At 41.8% G+C, this 25,798-nt stretch overlaps 1 protein-coding gene across 1 annotated transcript in view; it reads right to left on the bottom strand.

Moving 5' to 3' along the window:
• Window positions 1-25,798, bottom strand: part of LOC126094956 (ubiquitin-like protein 7) — an 88,238-nt gene that overhangs the window by 45,705 nt on the left and 16,735 nt on the right. The window contains exons 3-4 of the mRNA XM_049909610.1: window positions 14,416-14,519; window positions 6,861-6,994 (exon numbers count right to left, since the gene is read on the bottom strand). Of these exons, the coding sequence (XP_049765567.1) occupies window positions 6,861-6,994; window positions 14,416-14,519 (238 nt within the window). The remainder of the gene's footprint in view (window positions 1-6,860; window positions 6,995-14,415; window positions 14,520-25,798) is intronic.

The following is a 25,798-nucleotide window of genomic DNA, read 5'->3' as shown; positions in this document are numbered from 1 at the left end:
ACGCCGTTTTTATCAAAACTGACCCAGAGCGCATTTTAGACAAGCCCTCCACCTCCCCAAACTTGTCCTCTAAATGCTCGACGAAGAACTGAGGCTTTGTAGATAGAAAAGACTCCCCATCAGCTCTCGTACAAACTAAGAATCAGGGCGAATAACTGTGACTGCCATCCAGAGACTTATGCTCCTTCCACGGTGTGGCCAGGGAGGGGAACGTTTTCGGATTGTACTTTTGAGCATTAAATTGAGCCCGAGAACGCTTAGAGACTGCTGGCGGCTGGCCACCAGCAAGAGATGATGTACCACGCTTCATTGTCTGTCATCCGCCCTGATACCACCTACTCCGACCAAGGGCCCTCCCCACGGGTGCCACCCAGCCTCAGCAAGGACCACCTGGCAGGATGGCCATTGCCGCGAGTCCCGATACCCCAGGAGGATAGGCAGCTACTCCTTGGCATACGTGGGGAGTTAACGGCACAGGCATCAGTAGAGCGGTCCCTGTGTTGTCAGGAGGCTACAACCAACACGGTACATGGCAGCCCCACCATAACGGACTGGCTACCGTGCTGGATTTTAGGTGACACGTAGTCCATGGTCGTCGTCTCCACAAAAAGCAACAATACACAGTGCATAGTGAAAATTGCATCCATGAACACATCCTCACCCAAGAGATGGAGAACGAGCGGGACGGCAATGCGACGACGAGAAAGCAGGGCTAGAGGTCTTAATGCACGATGGACAAAATGCACCATGTAAGGCGCCCTTCCCCAATTGGCTCACTCTGTGGAAGAATTTGGAAAAATGGAGGTCAAACCCTACAGGGGACCATCACATAAAGGCCGAAACTTTTGAGACTCCTTTTAGTCGCCTCTTACGACAGGCAGGAATACCGCGGGCCTATTCTAACCCCCGAACCCGCAAGGGGCGAAAATTAATTCAGAATGAAATGTCTAACAAATGAAGTAAAATGTATTAAATTGACTGTAATTGTTACTGTGAGACTACATCAAAGTGGTGAGACCATTGTGGAAATAATACTAACAGATGTTGGTAAATCATGGGACGAGCAAAAGTTTGGAAAGCAGAGTGAATCATGAATGCCATATTTTATTTAGGTTTTAGTTGCTGTTGTTGGAATTCATTTCTGCAGGAGATGGTAAAAGTCAGGATGGGGTCAGTAGCATACTTATGTGTTTCATGCTGCAATCTTGTTGATGCTCAATATGATACTGATGGGAACAAAACGGGGTACGTCAGCTGTTGGTTTAATGCAGCCAGTGAGAGGGTGGCAGGCAGATAATGTTTGGAAGCAAGAGACACTGTAACATTCAGATAGGAGTGAAATCTGATATGTATCTGGATAAAAGCAGCTGTGCTCTCAGGTCTCATGGTACCTACAACCTCAGAAATTACAAAATATTCAACAGAAACAGCCAAATATTTGTGACAACGGAGATATAAATTTCACAGGCATGCTATTACGATGATAATTATTAAAAATAATGATACCATAGACAACACGGTAAGTAAGTGAAGAAGGTAAAAAAGAAAATGGCCCACAAATTAATGTAAACCACTTCTTTTCATTTCTTTTATTTCTCCTCGCACTATCAAAATGTAGACAATCAATAAATGACAAATTTAGAATAAGTATAATTTTAACATTTTAAGTGTATACTTTACGTCAATAAACAGTTTGTAATTTTGATTATTCAGAACATGTTAAAAATAAATTTTTCTAAGGAGGATCTTAAAAAAAGGGGGGTGAGGGGGGTGGGGGGGAGGTTGTCTTACAATAAGGGTCAACTTATAATCGGGTAAAAATGGTATATTGCCAATTTCTTCAGGCACTCCCCTTGTTATATCAACAAATGCACAATATTACTGAAACAAAGAACACACTACACTTGCTATAACACATGCAAATGTGTTGGCACACGAAACCAACATCTGTCTACATACAGACTCTTCCAAGTGCTTTCGTTTCTTTATCTAGTCGTCTTCTTCCAATTTTTCAACATTCTTCACTCCCTTGCTTTCCAGCTTATGGGTGTAGTCCAGTCAACAAAGAAAATTAGGGAGAAAAATTCATGTAGTCACAAATTTTTGTACAGTGGTAGGTGGATGATGATGATGATGATGATGTCTGGTTTGTGGGGCGCTCAACTGCGTGGTTATCAGCGCCCGTACAATTTCTCAACCTTTGCTCAGTCCAATTTCGACACTTTCCTGGATGATGATGAAATGATGAGGACAACACAAACACCCAGTCATCTCGAGGCAGGTGAAAATCCCTGACCCCGCCGGGAATCGAACCCGGGACCCCGTGCTCGGGAAGCGAGAACGCTACCGCGAGACCACGAGCGGCGGACCGTGGTAGGTGGAAGTCCCATGAACAATGTACTAAAAATTGTAACTGGATGGGGTGTGAGGAATGTGGAGTGGGGATGGGGGAAATTTAAAGCTAGTGCTCCACCCTGCACTCTCTCTCTCTTCATTTAAGTAACATCAAAAGCTGTGACATCTAGTGAAAATGGTTCCCAGTACAAAATTAAATTACTTCAATTTCTGACAAGAAAGTGCTCATTAATTTTTTATCATCTCATGGACTACAGTTTGTGCGTTGGTGATGTTGGAAAAATTGCCAGATACTAAAAATATTATTTTAATGATATATAAACTGCATTATGGGGATGTGATGGGCTGAAAGAGAGGAAGGGGGGAGATTATGGGTATGTGCATGAGGTAAGGCAGGTCGCTGGATTTTGGTCATGCTCTTTCCTCCTTCAAATTTGTGAAATCACAGTGAATATGATGGCTAGGACACATGGGGAGTGTGGCAGAGAATAGAACTGGAAAGAAAAAGTGATGAAAGATGTGATCCATTCAGCTAGGCGAAAAGGGAAACTTAGAAGAAGATGGATTGATGACGTAATATTGGATTTCCCCAGTATTGGAGTCCAGGGGTAGAAAAGAGCAGCAAACAACCAAGAAATGTGGAGGAAGATCACTGAAGAAGCCAAGGCTCACCCAGGGCTGTAGCAATGAAGAACACACAAGGGATGACCTATACTATGTTATGGGGGTTGATTTTGAGAGGCACAATAGCACTGTAAGGTTCATAAGGGACTGAGGAGTATCTTCCTACCAAAGTTGGTGTTTGAACAGTAGCAGTAGTGAATTTTGTTTCCCCATTTGTGAAAAATTGTCCAATCTAGTAAACTATAGGGTGATTATAATAGAAGGAAACATTCCGCGAAGGAAAAATATACCTAAAAACAAAGATGATGTGACTTACCAAATGAAAGTGCTGGCAGGTCGACAGACACACAAACTAACACAAACATACATACACAAAATTCAAGCTTTCGCAACAAACTGTTGCCTCATCAGGAAAGAGGGAAGGAGAGGGAAAGACGAAAGGATGTGGGTTTTAAGGGAGAGGGTAAGGAGTCATTCCAGTCCCGGGAGCGGAAAGACTTACCTTAGGGGGAAAAAAGGACGGGTATACACTCGCACACACACACATATCCATCCACACATATACAGACACAAGCAGACATATTTAAAGACCAATAATATGTCTGCTTGTGTCTGTATATGTGTGGATGGATGTGTGTGTGTGTGTGTGTGTGTGTGTGTGTGCGCGCGCGCGAGTGTATACCCGTCCTTTTTTCCCCCTAAGGTAAGTCTTTCCGCTCCCGGGACTGGAATGACTCCTTACCCTCTCCCTTAAAACCCACATCCTTTCGTCTTTCCCTCTCCTTCCCTCTTTCCTGACGAGGCAACCGTTGGTTGCGAAAGCTAGAATTTTGTGTGTATGTTTGTGTTAGTTTGTGTGTCTGTCGACCTGCCAGCACTTTCATTTGGTAAGTCACATCATCTTTGTTTTTAGGTATAAACTATAGGGTGACTTACTTTGATTGTGCTGGGTACTGATAAAGACCTGTTAATACATGTACAAATGTAAAAGCAGGTGTTACAACTTTGTGATTGAAGATATAGGGTTGTGATTACCTCGCAGCACGTAGCTCCACAGATATGATGAAGCAATGTTTATTTAAATAAACTATAAATGGTCTATGTACAAGGTAGGGTAAATCACAGCAACTAGTCAGTAACAATTCAAAGTGGTACCAACTGACTGTTTAAATACATGGCAGCAAACTATTCATCTTACTATATGCTGCAAAGCGGAGATGTTCTGCAGATAATCAACAACTTATAAGTAAAACTTATAAAAGGAGCACTGAGAAAAAAACAGTAAATTAATAGAAGTTAAAATGAAGTTAACAACGAATACGCATTCTATAACACCAATCATAAAACTAGAGAGATGAAACGAGATTAGTGAACATTACTAGCCAAAAGGAGAGCTATGATCTAGGTTTTAAGTATATTGTAATAAAAGTTTTTCATTGAAAATATGTTTATGAGAAAAGACAAAGTGCTAACACTTATTTGTTACACCAAATACATAACAAGAATTATAAGATGTTTTAGTTATTTTAAGAATGTGTCTTTCACATTCATTACAGTGAGATGATCAGCTTTGGTTAAACTATAAGCTTTAGGGGTGGGTAAGGAAATACCTATCTGTTATTAATCACAGTGAATGAGAAGTCACAGTTTTCACAATAACAGCTTTACAATATCTGACTGCGATTACTGTCACAACTAAACAAGCATTTAACATTAATACTATGTGCTGTATGTTGGCTGTAGTTAATACTTCTTTCTGAGAGCCTAGTGCCACACTATCAAGTCTGGCTGTGTTTTCACTGACCAGTCGCAAGTAGCAATTACAAGCAGCATTTAAAATTCAAAGCTATGTGACTTCTGTTGTCTGATGTTTGAACTTCATTCCAAGAACCTTGTGTCTCATGCATGGATGTGTCACTTAACTAGGGTCAAAGAAATTAACTAAGAAGCTAATATGCTATGAGAAAAGTGTAACATTTTGTGTTTTACCTGATAGCAGGCACTCATATGTTTGGCTAGAGTGTGATACTGGATGCTTTATCCCCCCTCCCCCTCCCGAATATTGGTTGTGTAGCATAGCCTGAGGTCTAGGATAGGTTGAACGGTGATAATTTGTTTGACAGTTGGAGAAGCAAATGGATGTGAATGCCAAATAGAGGCTGTGGTTAACTGACTAACCTATAGTGTGGCCTAATGTTTATGTTCGTGCCATATTTAAACACTAAACACACTTTTCCAAATAAAAACTAAAACTGCAAGGTAAGTTCAAATTGTATTTTAGATAATTGAAAACACAAGAGAGGGGGGGGGGGGGGGGGTGCAGGTCCAGTATGTAACTTTTACCAAATGTTTAACGATAGTTTATTCACAAGACTGATCTTTTTTTCAACACGTAAACTTCTGTGATTATCTTCAAGTATTGCACTTAAACAATTCCTGATGTCAACTTTTAAGCAAAAGATCTGTACTTGCCTCTCTTTACAATTCCATATCATCAATGTTACATGCATAAACAAGTCTCCATCAACTACTACTTGGCAGAAAATTTAGGAATGTGAGCTTTTAAAAAAGGGCGAATGAAATATTCATTATTCACTGAAATGTATTTCATGTATATTTATCATCCCTTTCAAACTGCATAATGCTTCACCAACACATTTCAAACATTTTTGAAATACTCAGTTTGCACACCTTACAGGCAAGAAAATATCATTCCCATTGCAATGACACACTTCACCAAGCCAGAAATAACACTCAGCAAACTTACTTGCCAATATCTATTAGTTGCTACTTGCAATGAATCAAAAGTGTAATGATTAGGGAGTTAAATCACAGAAACTGCTATAAACGTTGTTGTGGGTTTGTAAACTGTGATTATAATTGTGACAAACTGCAACCAAAAACTGCAGTTACCAAAAAGTAGCCTTCACAGAAATCATTGATATCAAGAGGTCACAGTTTAGTTTAGTCCTCGTAAGCTTTCTACATTCGCAGGCCATAATCCCACAAAAGTAAAATGTATAACTTTCAGACTTCAATAAACAAACAACTATCCTATTCTCACTTTGTAGACTCAGTGACTTCAGATTATGTGACCTAAGTCACATATTAGGCAGGGCAGAAATCTATTTCAAATTCGTTCAACACATCTTCTGACATCCCTACAAGGGAAGTCGAGTTATTGACTACAACCTAGGAATATGTTGACTGATTGAACTGCTTATCGTTTACTGCATCACATGATACAAAGAACGGCCTGTGTGAAGCTGAAAAAAATCTTAAACTCACTCAGACTTGTTACAAATTGTGTAAAAACTGGATTTTTTAATTTGCATAACATTTCCAGTTTATTCCTTAAAAGCTCACCTTTCCTAGAAAGGGGGCTTACTACAAGTGGTGAGGAACAACACTGTTCTTATGGGAGTTTTGGCAGGACCGACAGATATATTTGTTAAAGCAGGATTTTCTTAAAAGAGAATTCTTTAGTTCGGGGTTTCACTGTAAGTGTTGAAGTGTACCCATCTATCAGCCATGTTTTAAGTTTGTTATGTCATTTGCTATTTACACTCTCCTCTTTTGCCACAAATGTTGCATACATTTTACTAATATCTGCTCCACTGACATAGCAACAAGTTTTCAAAATCAGTCTCTTTCAAAAAACCTGTCAAACAATGCAAAATACTCATTATAACAAGAAGGCTTCTTTACATAAGCTATTTATATCCTTCACATCCCATTTTTGTTAATAAGCACTCAGCACAAAAATTAATCCATTGAATATGACAAAATATGTCATACAACTGCAGTAAATTAAGGCAGCAGTCTCTCTTAAAATATTACATACAAATGTATTCAAATTTGAGCAGTAAGTTTCGTCTCACCTCCTAACAGTGTCAGCATTCTCAAGATGCACAAGCAACTCTGGTTCCTGTAGAATGGAAATTGCTATAGGATCATCCAGCAATCCAGGTGTGGCCTGTATGATATTCTCTACTACTTCTGCTCGATTCAGTCTCTGTGACAAAATACACAATATCAGAGTCATGATTTTGTGCCACACACACACACACACACACACACACACACACACACAAAAGAGACACGGAGAGAAGAGAGAGAGAGAGAGAGAGAGAGAGAGAGAGAGAGAGAGAGAGAGAGAGAGAGAGAGAGAGAGGGGGGGGGGGGGGTTGAGAAGGCAAATGGAGAATAGAGAGTTTGTGGTAGGAGGAAAAAACAAGAATGGCCAGAGACAGTGAGGGTGAGGGAATGAGAGTAGACAGAGTGAGTGGCAGTAGGAGGGAGGTGAAACGAGAATGGGCAATTGAGGGCCAAGAAGAAATGAGAGTGGGTACAGTGTGTGGGGGGGGGGGGTGGAAACAAAACGAGAGTGGGAAGAGTGTAGGGGAGGGGGGAGGAAAAAAATGAGAGTGGGCAGAGTGTAGGGGAGGGGGAGGAAAAAATGAGAGTGGGAAGAGGGGGGAAGGGGGGAGGGGGGGAGGGAAAAGATAAGGAAAGTGGGCAGAATTTGTAGAATGTGAGAAGAGACGAGAGTGGGAATAGTTACTAGAGGGTAAGAAGAAACGAGACTGAGCTAAGTTTGTATGAGCAGTGAGCAGAGTTTGTAGGGGGTGAGAAGAAATGAGAGTGAGCACAGTTTGTGGGGAGAGGGTGGGAAATAATGAGAATGAGATGAATGGGGAGGGGAAAGGAAGAGCGAGTTGGGAGGAGTAGGTTAGTGGTGGAGCTACCTGAGGAAAGTGGATGAGGGGGAGCTACTGTGGAAGTGTGGTGTGAGGGGGAGCTACTGTGGAAGTGTGGGGTAAGAGGAGCTACCAGGTAAGAGGGAAGTATAGGTTCAGAGGAGGTACTGTGGGAGGATGGGTGAGGGAGGTGGGGCACTACCAGAGGAGAACTGCTTGAAGGGGAGCCACCAGGGTAGGACGGCTGGGGGGGGGGGGGGGGGGGCTGGAGCTGCGGAAAAGATGGGTTGGGAGGTGGTACTCAGAAAAAATGGGTTGAGGGGTGCTACTGGAAGAATGTGGGATCGAGGGAGCCACCGGGAAAGGGTGGGATCGGGGGAGCTACCGGGAAATGGTGGGATTGGGGGAGCCGCCGGGAAAGGATAGTGAAACCCCACAGAGAACAAAGTGCACTGTATAGTTTTGTATTACGAAAGTTGAAATACAAGTTCCACCAAGTGCAGCATTCTGGCTTCTGAAGTATAGAATCAAGATTGAAGTGTGTATTATCAGTCAATCATAAATTATGTCGCGTGATCTCATCAGCCAATGACAGCAAATATTCAGAGCATAGGACATGTTATGTAACAGCCTGCACATTTTTACTTGTTCCTCTCTGTGATTGGTGGAAGTCAGCTGTGTTTGTGCCACTCCGGAATATTTACGCCCATTGCTAGTGTTAGCTACTGTACGTAACAGTACTGTGTGCCATTACAATAAGCAGCTGCTGTGAATACTGTGTTGATCTATGTGCACTGTTGGGTGTAGTGATTGTTAATATCATTTACAGAAATCAGCGAAGAGGCTGTACCTGGTCCTTCAAATGACTCACCATAAACGTCTGTGTCAGTTTTGCAACACAATAGTCCATTATACATTCGTTTCTTATACATGCTATAAACTTACTGCTTTGGGAAAACAAAGGACATCATCCAATGTGCTAAAAGCCAATCCAGAGGTTCTGCTCCCAGCATTCTCTGCTCAGGGGCCAAGTGTGCGATCAGCCAATAGCATCATCATTGTTAAGTAGCATGAGAACACAATTAGAAAAAGTTAATGGTTTAGGTTAATATACACTCAGCAGTGCTACATGTGGTTAGTCAGGATTCTATGGACACAGCTTAAATTGCAGCAGGTAAAAATTGTGGACTAGCAGGATTTAAAATTTCAGTCCTGTGCCTCGAACATTTTGTAGGTTCAACTGAGTACTTCGACTTTTCCATAGAAAATCCAATTACATGTGAAATTGCTCAAGAATTCACCTCAATTTTTTTGCCCCTGCAGCTGGCGTTCACTGCAACAGTAGAAGAGGAGCAGAACGAAATACAAAAATCGTCAGCATATCGCAGGGGAGAGACTGACGATCCTACTGCTAATGCAAGACCATTGATAGCAATTAAAAAGAGTAGGACACTCAGGACAGAGCCCTGTGGGACCCCATTCTCTTGTATATGGGGTGCACTACAGCAAGCACCGACGCCAACTCTGAAAGTGCGGTGTGACAAAACATTCTGTATAAAAATCGGGAGTGGGCCCCGGAGACCCCACTCATGCAGAGTGGCAAGGATGTGGGCCAAGTGGTATCATAGGTCTTCGAGAGATCGAAAAAGAAAACAGCGAGGTGTTGTTGCCAGCTAAAGACCGATCGAATGGCAGATTCCAGGTACACCAAGTCATCAGTGGTGGAGGACCCTTGGCGAAAACCGCTCTGGGACGGAGCCAGAAGGTCCCGAGACTCAAGGAGTCAAGACAACCAGACAACCACCGGCTCACCATATATTCCAGCAACTTACACAGAACTTTGGTGAGGCTTATGGGACGATAGCTGTCAACATCTAGTAGGTTCTTCCCGGGCTTTAGCACTTGAATGATGACACTTTCCTGCCACTGCGATGGGAATTCGCCACCACTTCAAATGTGGTTGAAGCTTTACACTTCTCTGGCTCAGAAGTGGGGACTGAAATCCCCAACGATTGGGGGCGGAGGGGTTACTGCTCCCAAAGTAGGTGGTGTGGGAGCAACAGGGAGGGAAGTGCCCCCCACCATCAAGGGGGCAGGTGTAGTCTCCCAGTTCTGAGAGGTGACAGTAATTCGAGGAACTGATGGGGCGAGAACTGTTCTCGTAGTGGTGGCTTATGAGGAGGTCATAGCCACAAGGTGCAGGTGCTCAAATTTCCTCTTAGCCTCAGTGTAGGTCAGTCGGTCCAGGGTCTTATATTCCATGATTTTCCTCTCTTTCTGTAAAATCCTACAGTCTGGCAAGCAAGGTGAATGGTGCTCTCCACAGTTGACACAGATGGGAGACAGGGCGCATGAAGTATTGGGATGCGATGGACGTCCACAATCTTGACAGGTGGGGCTGAAGTAGAGCAGTGCATATGGGGAGGGATATATGGCTTGACGTCACACTGGTAGACCATCACCTTGACCTTCTCGAGCAATGTGTCACCCTCAAAGGCCAAGATGAAGGCACAGGTGGCAACCTTGTTATCCCTTGGACCCCAATGGATGTGCCAGACAAAATGAACACCTCGCCGCTCTAAACTGGAGCACAGCTCATCATCAGACTGCAAAAGAAGGTCCCTGTGGAATATAATACCCTGGACCATATTTAAGCTCTTATGAGTCATGGTGGTAACAGAAACGTCCCCCAACTTGCCACAAGCGAGTAATGCCCGTGACTGGGCAGAGGATGCTGTTTTTATCAAGACTGATCCAGAGGGCAGTTTGGACAAGCCCTCCACCTCCCCAAACTTGTCCTCCAAATGCTCCACAAAAAACTGAGGCTTCATGTACATGAAAGATTCCCCATCAAGTCTCGTACATACGAGGTACCGGGCGAATAAGCTTCACTGCCATCCTTAGCCTGGCGTTCCTCCCGTGGTGTGACCAGGGAGGGGAATTACTTGGGGTCATATTTCGGATATGAGGTACAAAGAAGTCCACGGTCATCGTCGGCACAGAAAGTGACACTGCATAGTGCATGGTGGAAAATGCACCCAGGAAGGTGTTCTCGCCCAAGAGATGGGAATGGGCAGGACTGCAATGCAGTGAAGAGAAAGTGGGCTAAAGATCTCAATGCACGATTGACATGTAAGGCGCCCTTCCCAAATTGGCTCACTCTTTGGGAAAATTTTGAAAAATGGATACCCCTGGACCCACAGGGGAGGGGGGAAAATATCCTGACAGTGCAGTTATTTATCTGTATTAATTTGATAAAATCAATTCACACAAAGACTAACCTGAGACAGAGCTCTCACGCAGCTGAAAGAGCGAATCATATTTCAAGAACTTTGTTCTACTATATTGTTTTTGGAGAATTCATTTCAATGAGAGAGACTGAGAGCCACATAACTGAAAACATGGAGAAACGACTATCCACAAGCTTATGAACAGTCCACTGTGATGATCAGTCTTTTGTAATGCTACCAACAGGGAATTCTTATTTCGCACGACATACACTGACTGTAAATATTTGTCAAGCTTTAATGATGAGATTGTGTGTGTGGTGTTAATTCCAACACATGCAATCATTTCTTGAAACTTCCTGGCAGATTAAAACTGTGTGCCCGACCGAGACTCGAACTCGGGACCTTTGCCTTTCGCGGGAGTGCTAGTTCTGCAAGGTTCGCAGGAGAGCTTCTGTAAAGTTTGGAAGGTAGGAGACGAGGTACTGGCAGAAGTAAAGCTGTGAGTACCGGGCGTGAGTCGTGCTTCGGTAGCTCAGTTGGTAGAGCCCTTGCCCGCGAAAGGCAAAGGTCCCGAGTTCGAGTCTCGGTCGGGCACACAGTTTTAATCTGCCAGGAAGTTTCATATCAGCGCACACTCCGCTGCAGAGTGAAAATCTCATTCTGGAATCATTTCTTGTTTTCACTAAATACTGTTGCATCAAGTAATATAAAATAAGAAAAACACAGAAGACCCATAAAACTGCAGTTAGGATGTGCTGTGCTTTGATAAATAGTATTCAGCAGTGGCACTCTTAAAATAAGTTCGAGACATGGTTAGACTAATGTGAATACAAAAAAATCTGGGCTTCATGGATATGCTTCTGTTTCATGTATTCAGTGCACCCCTAACAATTTTGAACCATAAGGTTACAGACAGGTGATAAGCAGAAATTGCTATCTTGAGCCCAATAACATACTGAACACTTTATCTGACTCAACATTGTGCTCAAATGAGCTACACATTGATTTAAATGTGATTCAATGACATTCAGTTTCAAGTTGACTTCTTGATTTCTGAAGAGCCTCTTAAAGGTCATGCTAGGACACACTGGTTCAAAGTTGTGTTATTCTCATCATTCAAAGTTCTGTTTAGTTTGAAAACCAGGTATTTGACTCTGAACTACTCAGAGTTATATTGTAACACATGGCATGTAGATGACATTTGTTGAGTGAAGTATTGGTTTTGTATTAATGCCAGAGTGCAGTTCTTGATGGTAGGACCATCTGCTGTCCTTATTTGTTGCACTAATCCAGAGCACTGATTAACTCTTCCACACACAGTATATCAACTGATTCTGCATAAACTATTGACAATTCATTCATATCACTGAACTAGGCATTATCTATACAACTATAATATATTAATTTAAATGACATGCATTATTAGGAATGTGTTCTTAGACAAAGTACACACGCCAAAGAACATGAGAATTGGAGGAGGGGAGATCTAGAATAGAGACATTGAGTGTTGCAGATAAAATATCTTCCCATTGCACTACACATATAAAAAACGTATATATTTCTATACTTAAAACAAATACAAAAAGTAAAAAAAAGTTTTGCATCACCTCTGCTCCAAGAGTTGTGGAACCTGTACAAAAAATTGGAATAGAGATCAATGTAAGCACTTCTGCCCTTTATATTGCTCATGAAAACCACACATTGTATGTTGTACGACCATACAGCAAGACCTTCAGAGGTGGTGGTCCAGATTGCTGTACACGCGGTAGCTCTAATACCCAGTAGCACGTCCTCTTGCATTGACGCGTGCCCGTGTTCGTTGTGGCATACTATCCACAAGTTCATCAAGGCACTGTTGGTGATTGTCCCACTCCTCAACAGAAATTCAGTGTAGATCCCCACGTCATCCATAAAGAGCCCTTTTCAATCTATCCAAGGCATGTTCGATAGGGTTCATGTCTGAAGAACATGTTGGCCACTCTAGTCGAGCGATGTCGTCATCCTGAAGGAAGTCATTCACAAGATGTGCACAATGGGGGCGGGAATTGTCGTCCATGAAGATGAATGCCTCAGCAATATGTTGCTGATATGGTTGCACTATCGGCTGGAGGATGGCACTCACACATCATACAGCCATTATGGTGCCTTCCAAGACCACCAGGGTGTATATCGGCCCCACATAATGCCACCCCAAAACAGCAGAAAACCACCTTGCTGCACTCACTGGACAGTGTGTCTAAGGCGTTCAGTCTGACTAGGTTGCCTCCAAACACGTCTACAACAATTGTCTGGTTGTAGGCATATGCGACACTCATTGGTGAAGAGAATGTGATGTCGATCCTGAGCGGTCCATTCAGCATGTTGTTGGGCCGATCTATACTGCACTACATGGTGTCATGGTTGCAAAGATAGACCTCGCCATTGACGATGGGAGTGAAGTTGCGCATCATGCAGCCTGTTGCACACAGTTTGAGTTGTAACACAATGTCCTGAAGTTGCACGAAGAGCATTATTCCACATGGTGGCATTCCTGTCAGGGTTCCTCCAAGGCATAATCCATAGTTAGGGGTCATCCACTGCAGTAGTAGACATTGGACGGCCTGAGTGAGGCTTGTCATCGACAGTTCCTGTCTTTCTGAATCTCCTCCATGTCTGAACAACATCGCTTTGGTTCACTCTGAGATGCCTGGACAGTTCCCTTGTTGAGAGCCCTTCCTGGCACAAAGTAACAATGTGGATGCGATCGAACTGCAGTACTGATCGTCTAGGCATGGTTGAACTACAGACAACACGAGCTGTGAACCTCCTTCCTGGTGGAATGACTGCAACTGATCGGCTGTCAGACCCCCTCTGTCTAATAGGCACTGCTCATGCATGGTTGTTCACATCTTTGGGTGGGTTTAGTGACATCTCTGAACAGTCGAAGGGGCTGTGTCTTTGATACAATATCCACAGCCAACGTCTATCTTCAGGAGCTCTGGGAACCGGGATGATGCAAAACTTTTTTGATTTGTGTAAATTTACTAAGTTATAATTGACATTGTATTTTGTTTTATATTTCATCACATACATTATGCCTGCTTTCATTCTATAAATTTTATTAAACATCACTACACAGTGAATGGTGGTCTAGCTCACTTGGCAAACAACACAATTAAATTCCATTTACTAAAATGCATACTAAACACACTGGAGCAATTGAGAGTCGTGTAGCTGAAAATTCCTGGAGGGAAAAGTTAAGAAAGCTGGTGTTTGCAACAGATGGCAGAACTACCTTATTGCTGCCAACATAAATCTTTCAAATGTACTGCAAAGACAAGTTAAGAGAAATCAGGGCTCATATGGAAGCTTTTAGACAGTTATTTTTCCCTTGCTACAATTATGAGAGGAGCAGGAAAGGGAATGACCTCCACCATGCACTGTATGGTGGCTTGTGTAGTATTTATGTACGTAAATGTAGAAAACTATACCGGAAAAACAAACAAAACTAATTAAAATATACATACATGTAGGGCACTACGGTAGCTTGGATGCTTAAGAAATGTCTTGAACGCCATCACCAACTCTTGAATGTCCATTTCAGACAGGGGTCTTGATGGAACAGGTGCTTCTGTAGAAGAGAATGCCCTAACACTGTAAGATTGTTATTCCATACTCAAATATATTGGCTGTTGTTACAATACCATATTTTACTCCAAGAGGTATACATCTTACAAACAATTTTAGACTGCAACTAATTTCAATCTCATACTTGAGATTTAAGAATTACAAGCTTTATATTATTGTGTATTTAACTGTGGCCTTCAGTTCCAATAACTAGGGGACATATATTTATTCTGTGAACACCTCCTTCACCTGTTAAGTTGTATTGTATTGAGTAGCTATTTAATTTAAGTGCAGGTAGCTGTGTACACAAGTTGGTTTGAGTTTGTAATTTAGTTCCCTAGCAGTTTCTCTCTTTTTTTTAACAATTCATCTGGGTAGAACTTCCAAGAAGTCAAATAGGGTTATGATACTGTTTGTGTAACTTAAGGTTGAAAAACACAATAAAAGATCTTTATTTATAAGACAGTCTCATGCACACACACACGCACACACACACACACAAAGATTGGTAAATCTTGTGCAAAACCACGAAGAAGAAAAACCAAAAGATATATTTTCATGAAAAATGTCATATTACCAACTTGAACTGCAGGTAAAATACTTTATCTACACAACTAGTTTCAATCATCTGATCATCAACAGGTTCAGAAAAGTATTCACAGAATCAAGTTAAGTGTTCATAAAATCACTGTCATCAGGTGATACAAATGTAAATTACACTGACAATCTATAAAAAGTGTGATAGGTAGTGTGCTCATTCACATTAAACTATAATTTCACTATACTACGATATACCATATGATAACAGTGTGTAGCTCATGGTTTAATCACATGATGATAAAGATTTTATAATTCACTTAAGATGATGTGAATATGTTTGTGAACCTGGGTTCAAATGACAAACCAGTTGTCTAAATAAAGTACTTTACCAGCAGCTCAAGGGAATAACACCACATTTTTTCAAATCAGAAGAGCTGTGTGGCACCACATCCTGAAAATATATTCAGATATTTTCATGTTTACTGCTACGCAAAAAAAGGACCACAGTATATCAAGTACATCAGAACATCAGCAGTTCACTTCGAAAAACTGGATTTTCATTATTCCAGAAGCCAGAAAGGTGAAAGTCAACTGACTGGCATATGAGCACAAGAAAATAATTTTGTCTTCTATAAGCAAACAACCAGACTGCTGATTTTACAGATGTACATAGTGGGAATAGCATCTTGTCATCACTATATTTTGGCGGTGTATATAGTAAACTGGTGTTTGACATACTGACTGTGGCCTTTAGAGCATATACAGGGTGTTACAAAAAGGTACGGCCAAATTTTCAGGAAACATTTCTCACACACAAAGAAAGAAAATATGTTATGTGGACATGCGTCCAGAAACACTTACTTTCCATGTTAGAGCTCATTTTATTACTTCTCTTCAAATCACATTAATCATGGAATGGAAACACACAGCAACAGAACTTAACAGCGAGACTTCAAACACTTTGTTACAGAAAATGATCAAAATGTTCTCCGTTAGTGAGGATACATGCATCCGCCCTCCGTCGCATGGAATCCCCGATGCGCTGATGCAGCCCTGGAGAATGGGGTACTGTATCACAGCCGTCCACAATAAGAGCACAAAGAGTCTCTACATTTGGTACCGGGGTTGCGTAGACAGGAGCTTTCAAATGCCCCCATAAATGAAAGTCAAGAGGGTTCAGGAGAGCGTGGAGGCCACAGAATTGGTCCGCCTCTACCAATCCATCGGTCACCGAATCTGCTGTTGAGAAGCGTACGAACACTTCGACTGAAATGTGCAGGAGCTCCATCATGCATGAACCACATGTTGTGTCGTACTTGTAAAGGCACATGTTCTAGCAGCACATATGAAATCATGATAACGTGCTCCATTGAGCTTAAGTGGAAGAACATGGGGCCCAATCAAGACATCACCAACAATGCCTGCCCAAACGTTCACAGAAAATCTGTGTTGATGACGTGATTGCACAATTGCCTGCGGATTCTCGTCAGCCCACACATGTTGACTGTGAAAATTTACAATTTTATCACGTTGGAATGAAGCCTCATCCGTAAAGAGAACATTTGCACTGAAATGAGGATTGACACATTGTTGGATGAACCATTTGCAGAAGTGTACCCATGGAGGCCAATCAGCTGCTGATAGTGCCTGCACACGCTGTACATGGTACGGAAACAACTGGTTCTCCCATAGCACTCTCCATACAGTGACGTGGTCAATGTTACCTTGTACAGCAGCAACTTCTCTGACGCTGACATTAAGGTTATCGTCAACTGCACGAAGAATTGCCTCGTCCATTGCAGGTGTCCTCGTCGTTCTAGGTCTTCCCCAGTCACGAGTCATAGGCTGGAATGTTCCGAGCTCCCTAAGGCGCCGATCAATTGCTTCGAACGTCTTTCTGTCGGGACACCTTCGTTCGGGAAATCTGTCTCGATACAAACGTACCGCGCCACGGCTATTGCCCTGTACTAATCCATACATCAAATGGGCATCTGCCAACTCCGCATTTTTAAACATTGCACTGACTGCAAAACCACATTCGTGATGAACACTAACCCGTTGATGCTACGTACTGATGTGCTTGATGCTACTACTGTAGAGCAATGAGTCGCATGTCAACACAAGCACCGAAGTCAACATTACCTTCCTTCAATTGGGCCAACTGGCGGTGAATTGAGGAAGTACAGTACATACCGACGAAACTAAAATGAACTCTAACATGGAAATTAAGCGTTTCCGGACACATGTCCACATAACATCTTTTCTTTATTTGTGTGTGAGGAATGTTTCCTGAAAGTTTGGCCGTACCTTTTTGTAATACCCTGTATATTTACATTACCTTATAATAGTTTGGACAAGAGTAACATTCTGTTATATACTAAGATGAAGATGTTCAATACATTTTCCTTTTGCTCAGGTCACAGTACGTGGCTTCATGCACATAATTCTACCTATTTTCCATGTCCCCGGAGTATACCACTGCATCTTGCACACTGTATTACATCTCCTCTTGCTTTTTAGGAGCCTATCAGTATTCTATTTGCAGCCCAAAACTTCAAGAGAGGCAAAGAAGTTGGGCCTCTTGTTGTTGGTTTGATCCTACAGCACTGAATTTCTAACACTACCTAAAATACTGTGCTACTTCAAATCCCATTTCTCCTGTCAACAGTACTCATGTAGAGGCATAAATGCTCTTTCAACAACTTCGAAGCCAGACCACAAGCTGTGTTAAAATGGTAGCCTATACACCTTCCATTTGAACTGACTCTTACATGGGTACAATACCCTTTTTAATTTCACAGTAACATCTGAACTGTCATTTTAAAGCAGTGAATCACACATCTGCGCCATTTACAGAGGTCAGAAATGAAAGAACCAGATTGTCTGGTACTGGTGTTCCATATAGTGAACCTCCACCATCTTTATAATTTGGCTACCTGTGTGACACTCCAAGCTAACATGGAATTCTGCAAAAACTCAAGACTGTCTTTGTCACTACCTTAAAGGCCTCTAGCATGGGCAACAGGCAAACCATAAACTTGATCCTACAATGCTGTAGGCTTCTGTCAATTTTCATACAGACTATTCAGTGAAATAAAATGTGTTAGCTGCAAAGCAATTTCTATACTATTCACCCATATTGGGTGAGCTCATGAATGTAAACAGAACTGTCCATCTTGGGGACAACAAGTATTAAGTTTCTGAACACATTCTAAGGCACATCTCTAAGGACTTGAGTGTGTGCTACACTCCGAAGCTATTTGGATCCTCACACTCACAAGGAGAGGTCCCCAGCGGTGGGATCAACTTTAAGAAACCATCTATATGGTTATGGAGGTTATGAGCCCAGGTATCACACACTGCAGCCATTCACTCAGGTGGGTCCTCGTTTGTGACTAAGTGATGAAAAAATATTTCAGAATCTTGTGCGACACTCAATAGCATTAAAAAAATTTGGATGACATAGTCGTGTTGCATGATATAATAGATAGGATAATAGCTTCACATGCAAGAGGTTGTGGGTTCAAACCTCGTCAGAGGCAGTAATTTTTTGTTTTGCTTTTAAATCATTATTGAAATGACTTTCATCACTATTTTTATTCTATTAATTGGTTTAAATGTAATTTTTTTGTTCCAATTCCTCTGTCATTTTAACACAATAACTTCCTCATTTTTCTTCCCATCATTCTTTTTCCACTTGAAATCTTTGTTCATATGTTTTTAATTAAGTTTATGTATTAATTTTGATTTAATTTCTTTTGTTTTATCACCCCCCCCCCCCCCCCCCCCACACACACACACACACACATTACCGCATTTTTGTATCTATTTCTCATTCTGCTTTAATTTCATTTCACTTATAAACCATTCTTTCATTAAATCTTCACCTGCGTTATGTTGTCCATACTGATATAGGTTTTTAGGTTAAGTTTTATATGTTTTATGACAATTACAGTGGGGAAAAAAACATTGCACATCTGCTAAACATTTTTCACAGCATTGCACAGTCAATATGAATAGATCATTTCATCTTTCATTTGGAAAAAGAATAAAATGAAGAAAAAATGAAACAAAGAAATAGTTCATACAGAACTAGGAGGAAATGAGGAATAACCAAAAAGATGGGGAGGGGTGCACATTTGGTAAACATTTTTCACAGCATTGCACAGTCAATACGAATAGATCATTTCATCTTTCATTTGGAAAAAGAATAATATGAAGAAAAAATGAAACAAAGAAAAAGTTCATACAGTGATTAAAATGATGTGACAAAGGAATAGAAATAAAAAATTAAGTTTACCAATTGCTTGAATAAAAATAATAAAGTCATTTTGACAAAGATTTAAAAATAATGAAAAATTTACTGAGATTCAAACTCACAATCTCATGCATGCATAGCTATTATCTTAAACATTACACCATACAACCCGTCTGTGTAGTATGAATTTTTTTTAACATTACTGAGTATCAAGCAAAATTCCGAAATTTATTTTTGTCAATTATTTGCAAACAAGGCCCCGGGCGCATGGCTGCAGGGTGGGATCTGAACCTGCATCACCGTATATCAGGTTTCAAAAATATCTAATGCACCACTGAGGAACTCTCCTTGTCAGTACTAGTTTCTCTGAATGCCAGAATGGGGATTTGCTCTCCAAAATATTGTCCCAGCCTACAACCCTCCTGGGTTCCCTCCCTGCACAAGGAATGAATTGTTCTAAAAGCTTGGTTAGTTTAATATTTATTATTATTATTATTATTATTATTATTATTATTATCATCTTTTCTCAGACGTTATGTCTGGTTAAAAATGGAAAGTGATGCAGACCTTGATCAAGCGTCACTTCCTTTTAACTGTACGGTATATGTTACATTGCATTTAGGAACTTTCGGGTAATTGAACATGTATCAATAATTACAGATTTCTGTAGTTGTATATATACGTTTGGATGTAGCTGTATTGCGTTGATGTACTGGTGGATATTGTGTGGTATGACTCCTGTAGCTGATACTGTAATTGGTATGACGTCAACTTTATCCTGATGCCACATGTCTTTGACTTCCTCAGCCACTTGGATGTATTTTTCAATTTTTTCTCCTGTTTTCTTCTGTATATTTGTAGTATTGGGTATGGATATTTCGATTAGTTGTGTTAATTTCTTCTTTTTATTGGTGAGTATGATGTCAGGTTTGTTATGTGGTGTTGTTTTATCTGTTATAATGGTTCTGTTCCAGTATAATTTGTATTCATCATTCTCCAGTACACTTTGTGGTGCATACTTGTATGTGGGAATGTGTTGTTTTATTAGTTTATGTTGTATGGCAAGTTTTTGATGTATTATTTTTGCTACATTGTCATGTCTTCTGGGGTATTCTGTATTTGCTAGTATTGTACATCCGCTTGTGATGTGATCTACTGCTTCTATTTGTTGTTTGCAAAGTCTGCATTTATCTGTTGTGGTATTGGGATCTTTAATAATATGCTTGCTTTAATATCTGGTGTTTATTGTTTGATCCTGTATTGCAATCATGAATCCTTCCGTCTCACTGTATATACTGCCTTTTCCTAGCCATGTGTTGTATGCGTCTTGATCGATGTGTGGCTGTGTTAGATGATACGGGTGCTTGCCATGTAGTGTTTTCTTTTTCCAATTTACTTTCTTGGTATCTGTTGATGTTATGTGATCTGAAGGGTTGTAGGAGTGGTTATGAAATTGCAGTGGTGTAGCCGATGTATTTATATGAGTGAGTACTTTGTGTATTTTGCTAGTTTCTGCTCGTTCTAGAAAAAATTTTCTTAAATTGTCTACCTGTCCATAATGTAGGTTTTTTTATGTCGATAAATCCCCTTCCTCCTTCCTTTCTGCTTTCTTAATCGCAATTGTTCATTTCATTTGCCATTTCTGATCCTCTTAATCCATTCATACTTCTTACACTGTCCTATCTTCTCTACACTGAAGCTGTCAAGAGGGCTTAACAATTTACAATCTTTGAACTCTGACACCTCCCCCTACATCTTTGTCTCCTCCAAACATGTGAGCCCCTTTCACAATGTGGACTTTAATAGCCTGCAACTTCTTCCTAACCTTCCCAGCTATCCGTCTTCCCTCCCTGCACAAGGAATGAATTGTTCTAAAAGCTTGGTTAGTTTAATATTTATTATTATTATTATTATTATTATTATATTATTATTATTATTATTTTTTAACATTCTGAACTTCACCTCCTGAAGGTAAGTATTAGCTGGAAATTGTGTCGCCTTGCAATGTAACAGCCTTTTCAAGTGAATTTTCCTTTTGATACAGTACATATCTGACTGGACCAATATCTCCAATACACTATTCTTCTCTGTTGTATGACAATAGACGTCTAAATATGTCACAAAGCATTGGCTGCTGGTGTGTGCAGTCACCCATCCACCCCTTACTTGACAACAGTATCTTGAAATTGTATATTCCCACCTTTTGCAAATTCCATGGTGAGTTTTGTATTATGGTAGGATGAGCTGATTTAGTGCAAGATCACTCTGTGTGTCATATGGACAACAAATGGGACACTACGACTACACAGGAGTTAATTTAAAAATTAGAGCACAGTTTATAACACAACATGCTATGGGAGCAGAATAAAAGTCACATACAAATTGTTAGCAGTGTAACAGGACATGGATTAATGATACATCCTCAACACTAGTGTTTTGACAAGGGCAGTGGCAACTGATCGAACAAGAGCAGACTCAGGGAAGTAAACAATTTTGTGACTTATGAGTTCCTAATCAGGAGCGATTTGTACAATTTCATCTGTGTGCTTTGATAGTTTAGGTCCCTGAGTTTCTGCATGTTAACTTAATATCTAATCGACGCAGTCCTTGTGTTTTCATTTGCTTTGGAAAGTAAACCAATTTGTGACATATTAAAAGTTCCAAATCAGGAGCGAATTATTCAGTCTTGGTTCAGTAGTTTTGTTTCTGAATCTCTGTGTATTAATCTAATTTATTATACACAGTCCTTCCGTTTTTGTCAGGGTCTACAATAGAGTTCTGCAGCACATTTCAATAGTCCAGCTGTCTCAGTAGAGCAGTTTTCTGTGGTCTTTAGCATGGATAGGAACTGTGATTGTTGCGTGCGAATGTGAGCCGAGTTGGTAACACTTCACTCTCAGCTCCAGACTGTGATGGCTTCTGTTTACACAGCTTGAAGCTGCAGTGGATGGCCATTACTGTTGTGGGCTGGCTGTGAGGATCCAATGAATGTCCAGCAAGTCTGAGTCCTCCAGTCAGTCATCACCTGTGGCCAGCTCAGTTACTGCTCGCACTGAGTTTGACTCCTCACCCGTGGTCGAGTGGGAGGTCGCTCGCGATGTGGCAGGCGGTGAAAGACTTCCCTGAGAGTAAGGCCTCCCCAGTTAGTCTGACAAACATGTTCCAGGCACTATCTATGGCTGACACTGTTGCTCAGCTAGATGCAACAGCCTGTCCTGTTTCAGAGGAAACCTCTCAGTCTGCAAGATCCAGGGAATCACAGAGGGTGGGATTATTGGTACTTGGGAGCTCCAACGTTCTGTGGCCCCTTAGGCACATGACTGCCAAGAAGGGGAAGACTCCGTGAGGAGTCATTCCAGATGTGGAACGAGTCCTTCTGGATGCTATGAAGAGCACAGGGTGCAGCTAACAGCAGGCGGTGGTTCATGTCAGTACCAATGATGTGTGTCACATTGGATTGGAAGAGATTCTCTCTGGTTTTGAGTGGCTAACAGAAGTGGTAAAGGCTGCAAGTCTTCCTAGTGAGATGAAAGCAGAGCACACCATTTGCAGCAGTCGACAGGGCCGATTGCATACCTCTAGTACAGAGCCGAGTGGAGGGTCTGAATCAGAGGCTCAGATGGTTCTGCAACAGTGTAGGCTGCACATTCCTCGACTTGAACCATAGAGTGGTTGGTTATTGGATTCCACTGAATGGGTCAGGAGTCCACTACATGCAGGAAGTGGCTACATGGATAGCAGGTGCTGTGTGGTGTGGCGTTTGCAGTTTTTTTAGGTTAGAGGCTCTCAAGGAAATTCAAAAAGGGCTTCAGTCTCAACGGGTGCATGCAGAACACAGGAAGAACACAGATACAGAAACCACTGGTATAACAGCTGTAAACTGCCGTAGCTGTGTTGGGAAAGTACCAGAGCTCCAAGATCTAATAGAAAGAACTGATGCTAAAATCATTACAGGCACTGAAAGCCAGCTAAAGCTGGAGATAAGTTCTACAGAATTTTTTGTGAAGAAGTTAATGGCGTTCTGAAAGGGCAGGCTAAACACAGTTGGCAGTGGCAGGTTTGTTGCTGTTAGAAGAAGTTTATCTTGTCACGAAATTGAAGCAGATAGTTCCTGTGAGTTAGTATGGGCAGAGGTCATTCTTGGCAACCGGAATAAAATAATAATTGCATCGTTTTACCAACTTCCCAATTCAGATGATACAGTGGGTGAAAGGTTCAAAGAAACCTTGAGTTTAATTTCAAACACGTACCCGATTCATTTAGTTGGTGGTGACTTTAACGTACCCTCGATATGTCGGCAAAAATACATGTTTAAATATGGAGGTATGCACAAAATATCATTCAAAATTGTGCTAAATGCAGTCTCTGAAAATTATTTCAAGCAGTTTATTCATGAGCACATGCGAATAGTAAACATCTGTGAAAACACACTTGACATCGTAGCAAAAAATAATCCTGAGATAATTACAAGCATCAAATCAGATACGGGGATTATGAAACACAGGATTGTCATAGTGAGATTGAATATTGTAACCCCCAAATCCTCTAAATATATACCTATTCAAAAAAGCAGATAAAAATTCAATTAAGACCTTCCTGACAATCTCCACTCCTTCGAAATTAACAATCTAAGTGTAGACCAGATGTGGCTTGAATTCAAAGATGAAACTTTGTCCAAAACCTAGCAGAAAATCCACAGATTCTCGTCATACGTGACGAATGCTAGAGGCAAGACATAATCAATGCCTTTTCTGCACGACAGCAATGGAAATACTATCGATGACAGTGCTGCCAAAGAAGAAGTACTAAACACGGAATTCTGAAATTCCTACATCAAAGAAGACAAAGTAAATATTCCTGAATCTGAATCAAGAACAACTGCCAACATGGGTACGGTTGAAGTAGATACACTGAGTAGTGAACCAACTTAAATCACTTAACAAAAGCAAGTCTTCGTGTCCAGGCTGTACACAGTTAGGTTCCTTTCAGAGTATGCTGATGTAATAACTCCATATTTCACGATCATATACAGTCATTCATTTGACGAAAGCTCCATACCCAAAGACTAGAAAGCTGCACAGGTCACACATATATTCAAGTAAGGTAGAAGGAGTAATCCACTAAATTACAGGCCTGTATCATTAATGTTGATATGCAGTAGGATTTTGGAACATATATTATGTTCGAACATTATGAATTACCTCAAAGAGAACGGTCTATTGGCACACAGCCAACATGGATTTAGAAAACATCATTAACTAGCTCTTTACACACACGAAGTGTTAAGTGCTACTGACATGAGATTTCAAACTGATTCTGTATTTCTAGATTTCCAGAAGGATTTTGGCACAGTACCACACAAGTGGCTCACAGTGAAATTGCGTGCTTATGGAATATCGTCTCAGTTATGTCACAGCTCATAGTAATTTACAGAAAGCAATCTAATAAAACAGAAGTGATTTCTGGCATTCCCCAAGATAATGTTACCAGCCCTTTGCCGTTCCTTATCTATATAAACGATTTAGGAGACAATCTGAGCAGCAGTCTTAGGCTGTTTGCACATGATGCTGTCGTTTATCAACTAATGAAGTCATCAGATGAGAAAATACACTCCTGGAAATGGAAAAAAGAACACATTGACACCAATGTGTCAGACCCACCATACTTGCTCCGGACACTGCGAGAGGGCTGTACAAGCAATGATCACACGCACGGCACAGCGGACACACCAGGAACCGCGGTGTTGGCCGTCGAATGGCGCTAGCTGCGCAGCATTTGTGCACCGCCGCCGTCAGTGTCAGCCAGTTTGCCGTGGCATACGGAGCTCCATCGCAGTCTTTAACACTGGTAGCATGCCGCGACAGCGTGGACGTGAACCGTATGTGCAGCTGACGGACTTTGAGCGAGGGCGTATAGTGGGCATGCGGGAGGCCGGGTGGACGTACCGCCGAATTGCTCAACACGTGGGGCGTGAGGTCTCCACAGTACATCGATGTTGTCGCCAGTGGTCGGCGGAAGGTGCACGTGCCCGTCGACCTGGGACCGGACCGCAGCGACGCACGGATGCACGCCAAGACCGTAGGATCCTACGCAGTGCCGTAGGGTACCGCACCACCACTTCCCAGCAAATTAGGGACACTGTTGCTCCTGGGGTATCGGCGAGGACCATTCGCAACCGTCTCCATGAAGCTGGGCTACGGTCCCGCACACCGTTAGGCCGTCTTCCGCTTACGCCCCAACATCGTGCAGCCCGCCTCCAGTGGTGTCGCGACAGGCGTGAATGGAGGGACGAATGGAGACGTGTCGTCTTCAGCGATGAGAGTCGCTTCTGCCTTGGTGCCAATGATGGTCGTATGCGTGTTTGGCGCCGTGCAGGTGAGCGCCACAATCAGGACTGCATACGACCGAGGCACACAGGGCCAACACCCGGCATCATGGTGTGGGGAGCGATCTCCTACACTGGCCGTACACCACTGGTGATCGTC

Source organism: Schistocerca cancellata, chromosome 8 (assembly GCF_023864275.1).
Source record: "Schistocerca cancellata isolate TAMUIC-IGC-003103 chromosome 8, iqSchCanc2.1, whole genome shotgun sequence".
Taxonomy (NCBI): Eukaryota; Metazoa; Arthropoda; class Insecta; order Orthoptera; family Acrididae; genus Schistocerca; species Schistocerca cancellata.
This window is presented reverse-complemented; position numbering and strand designations above follow the sequence as displayed.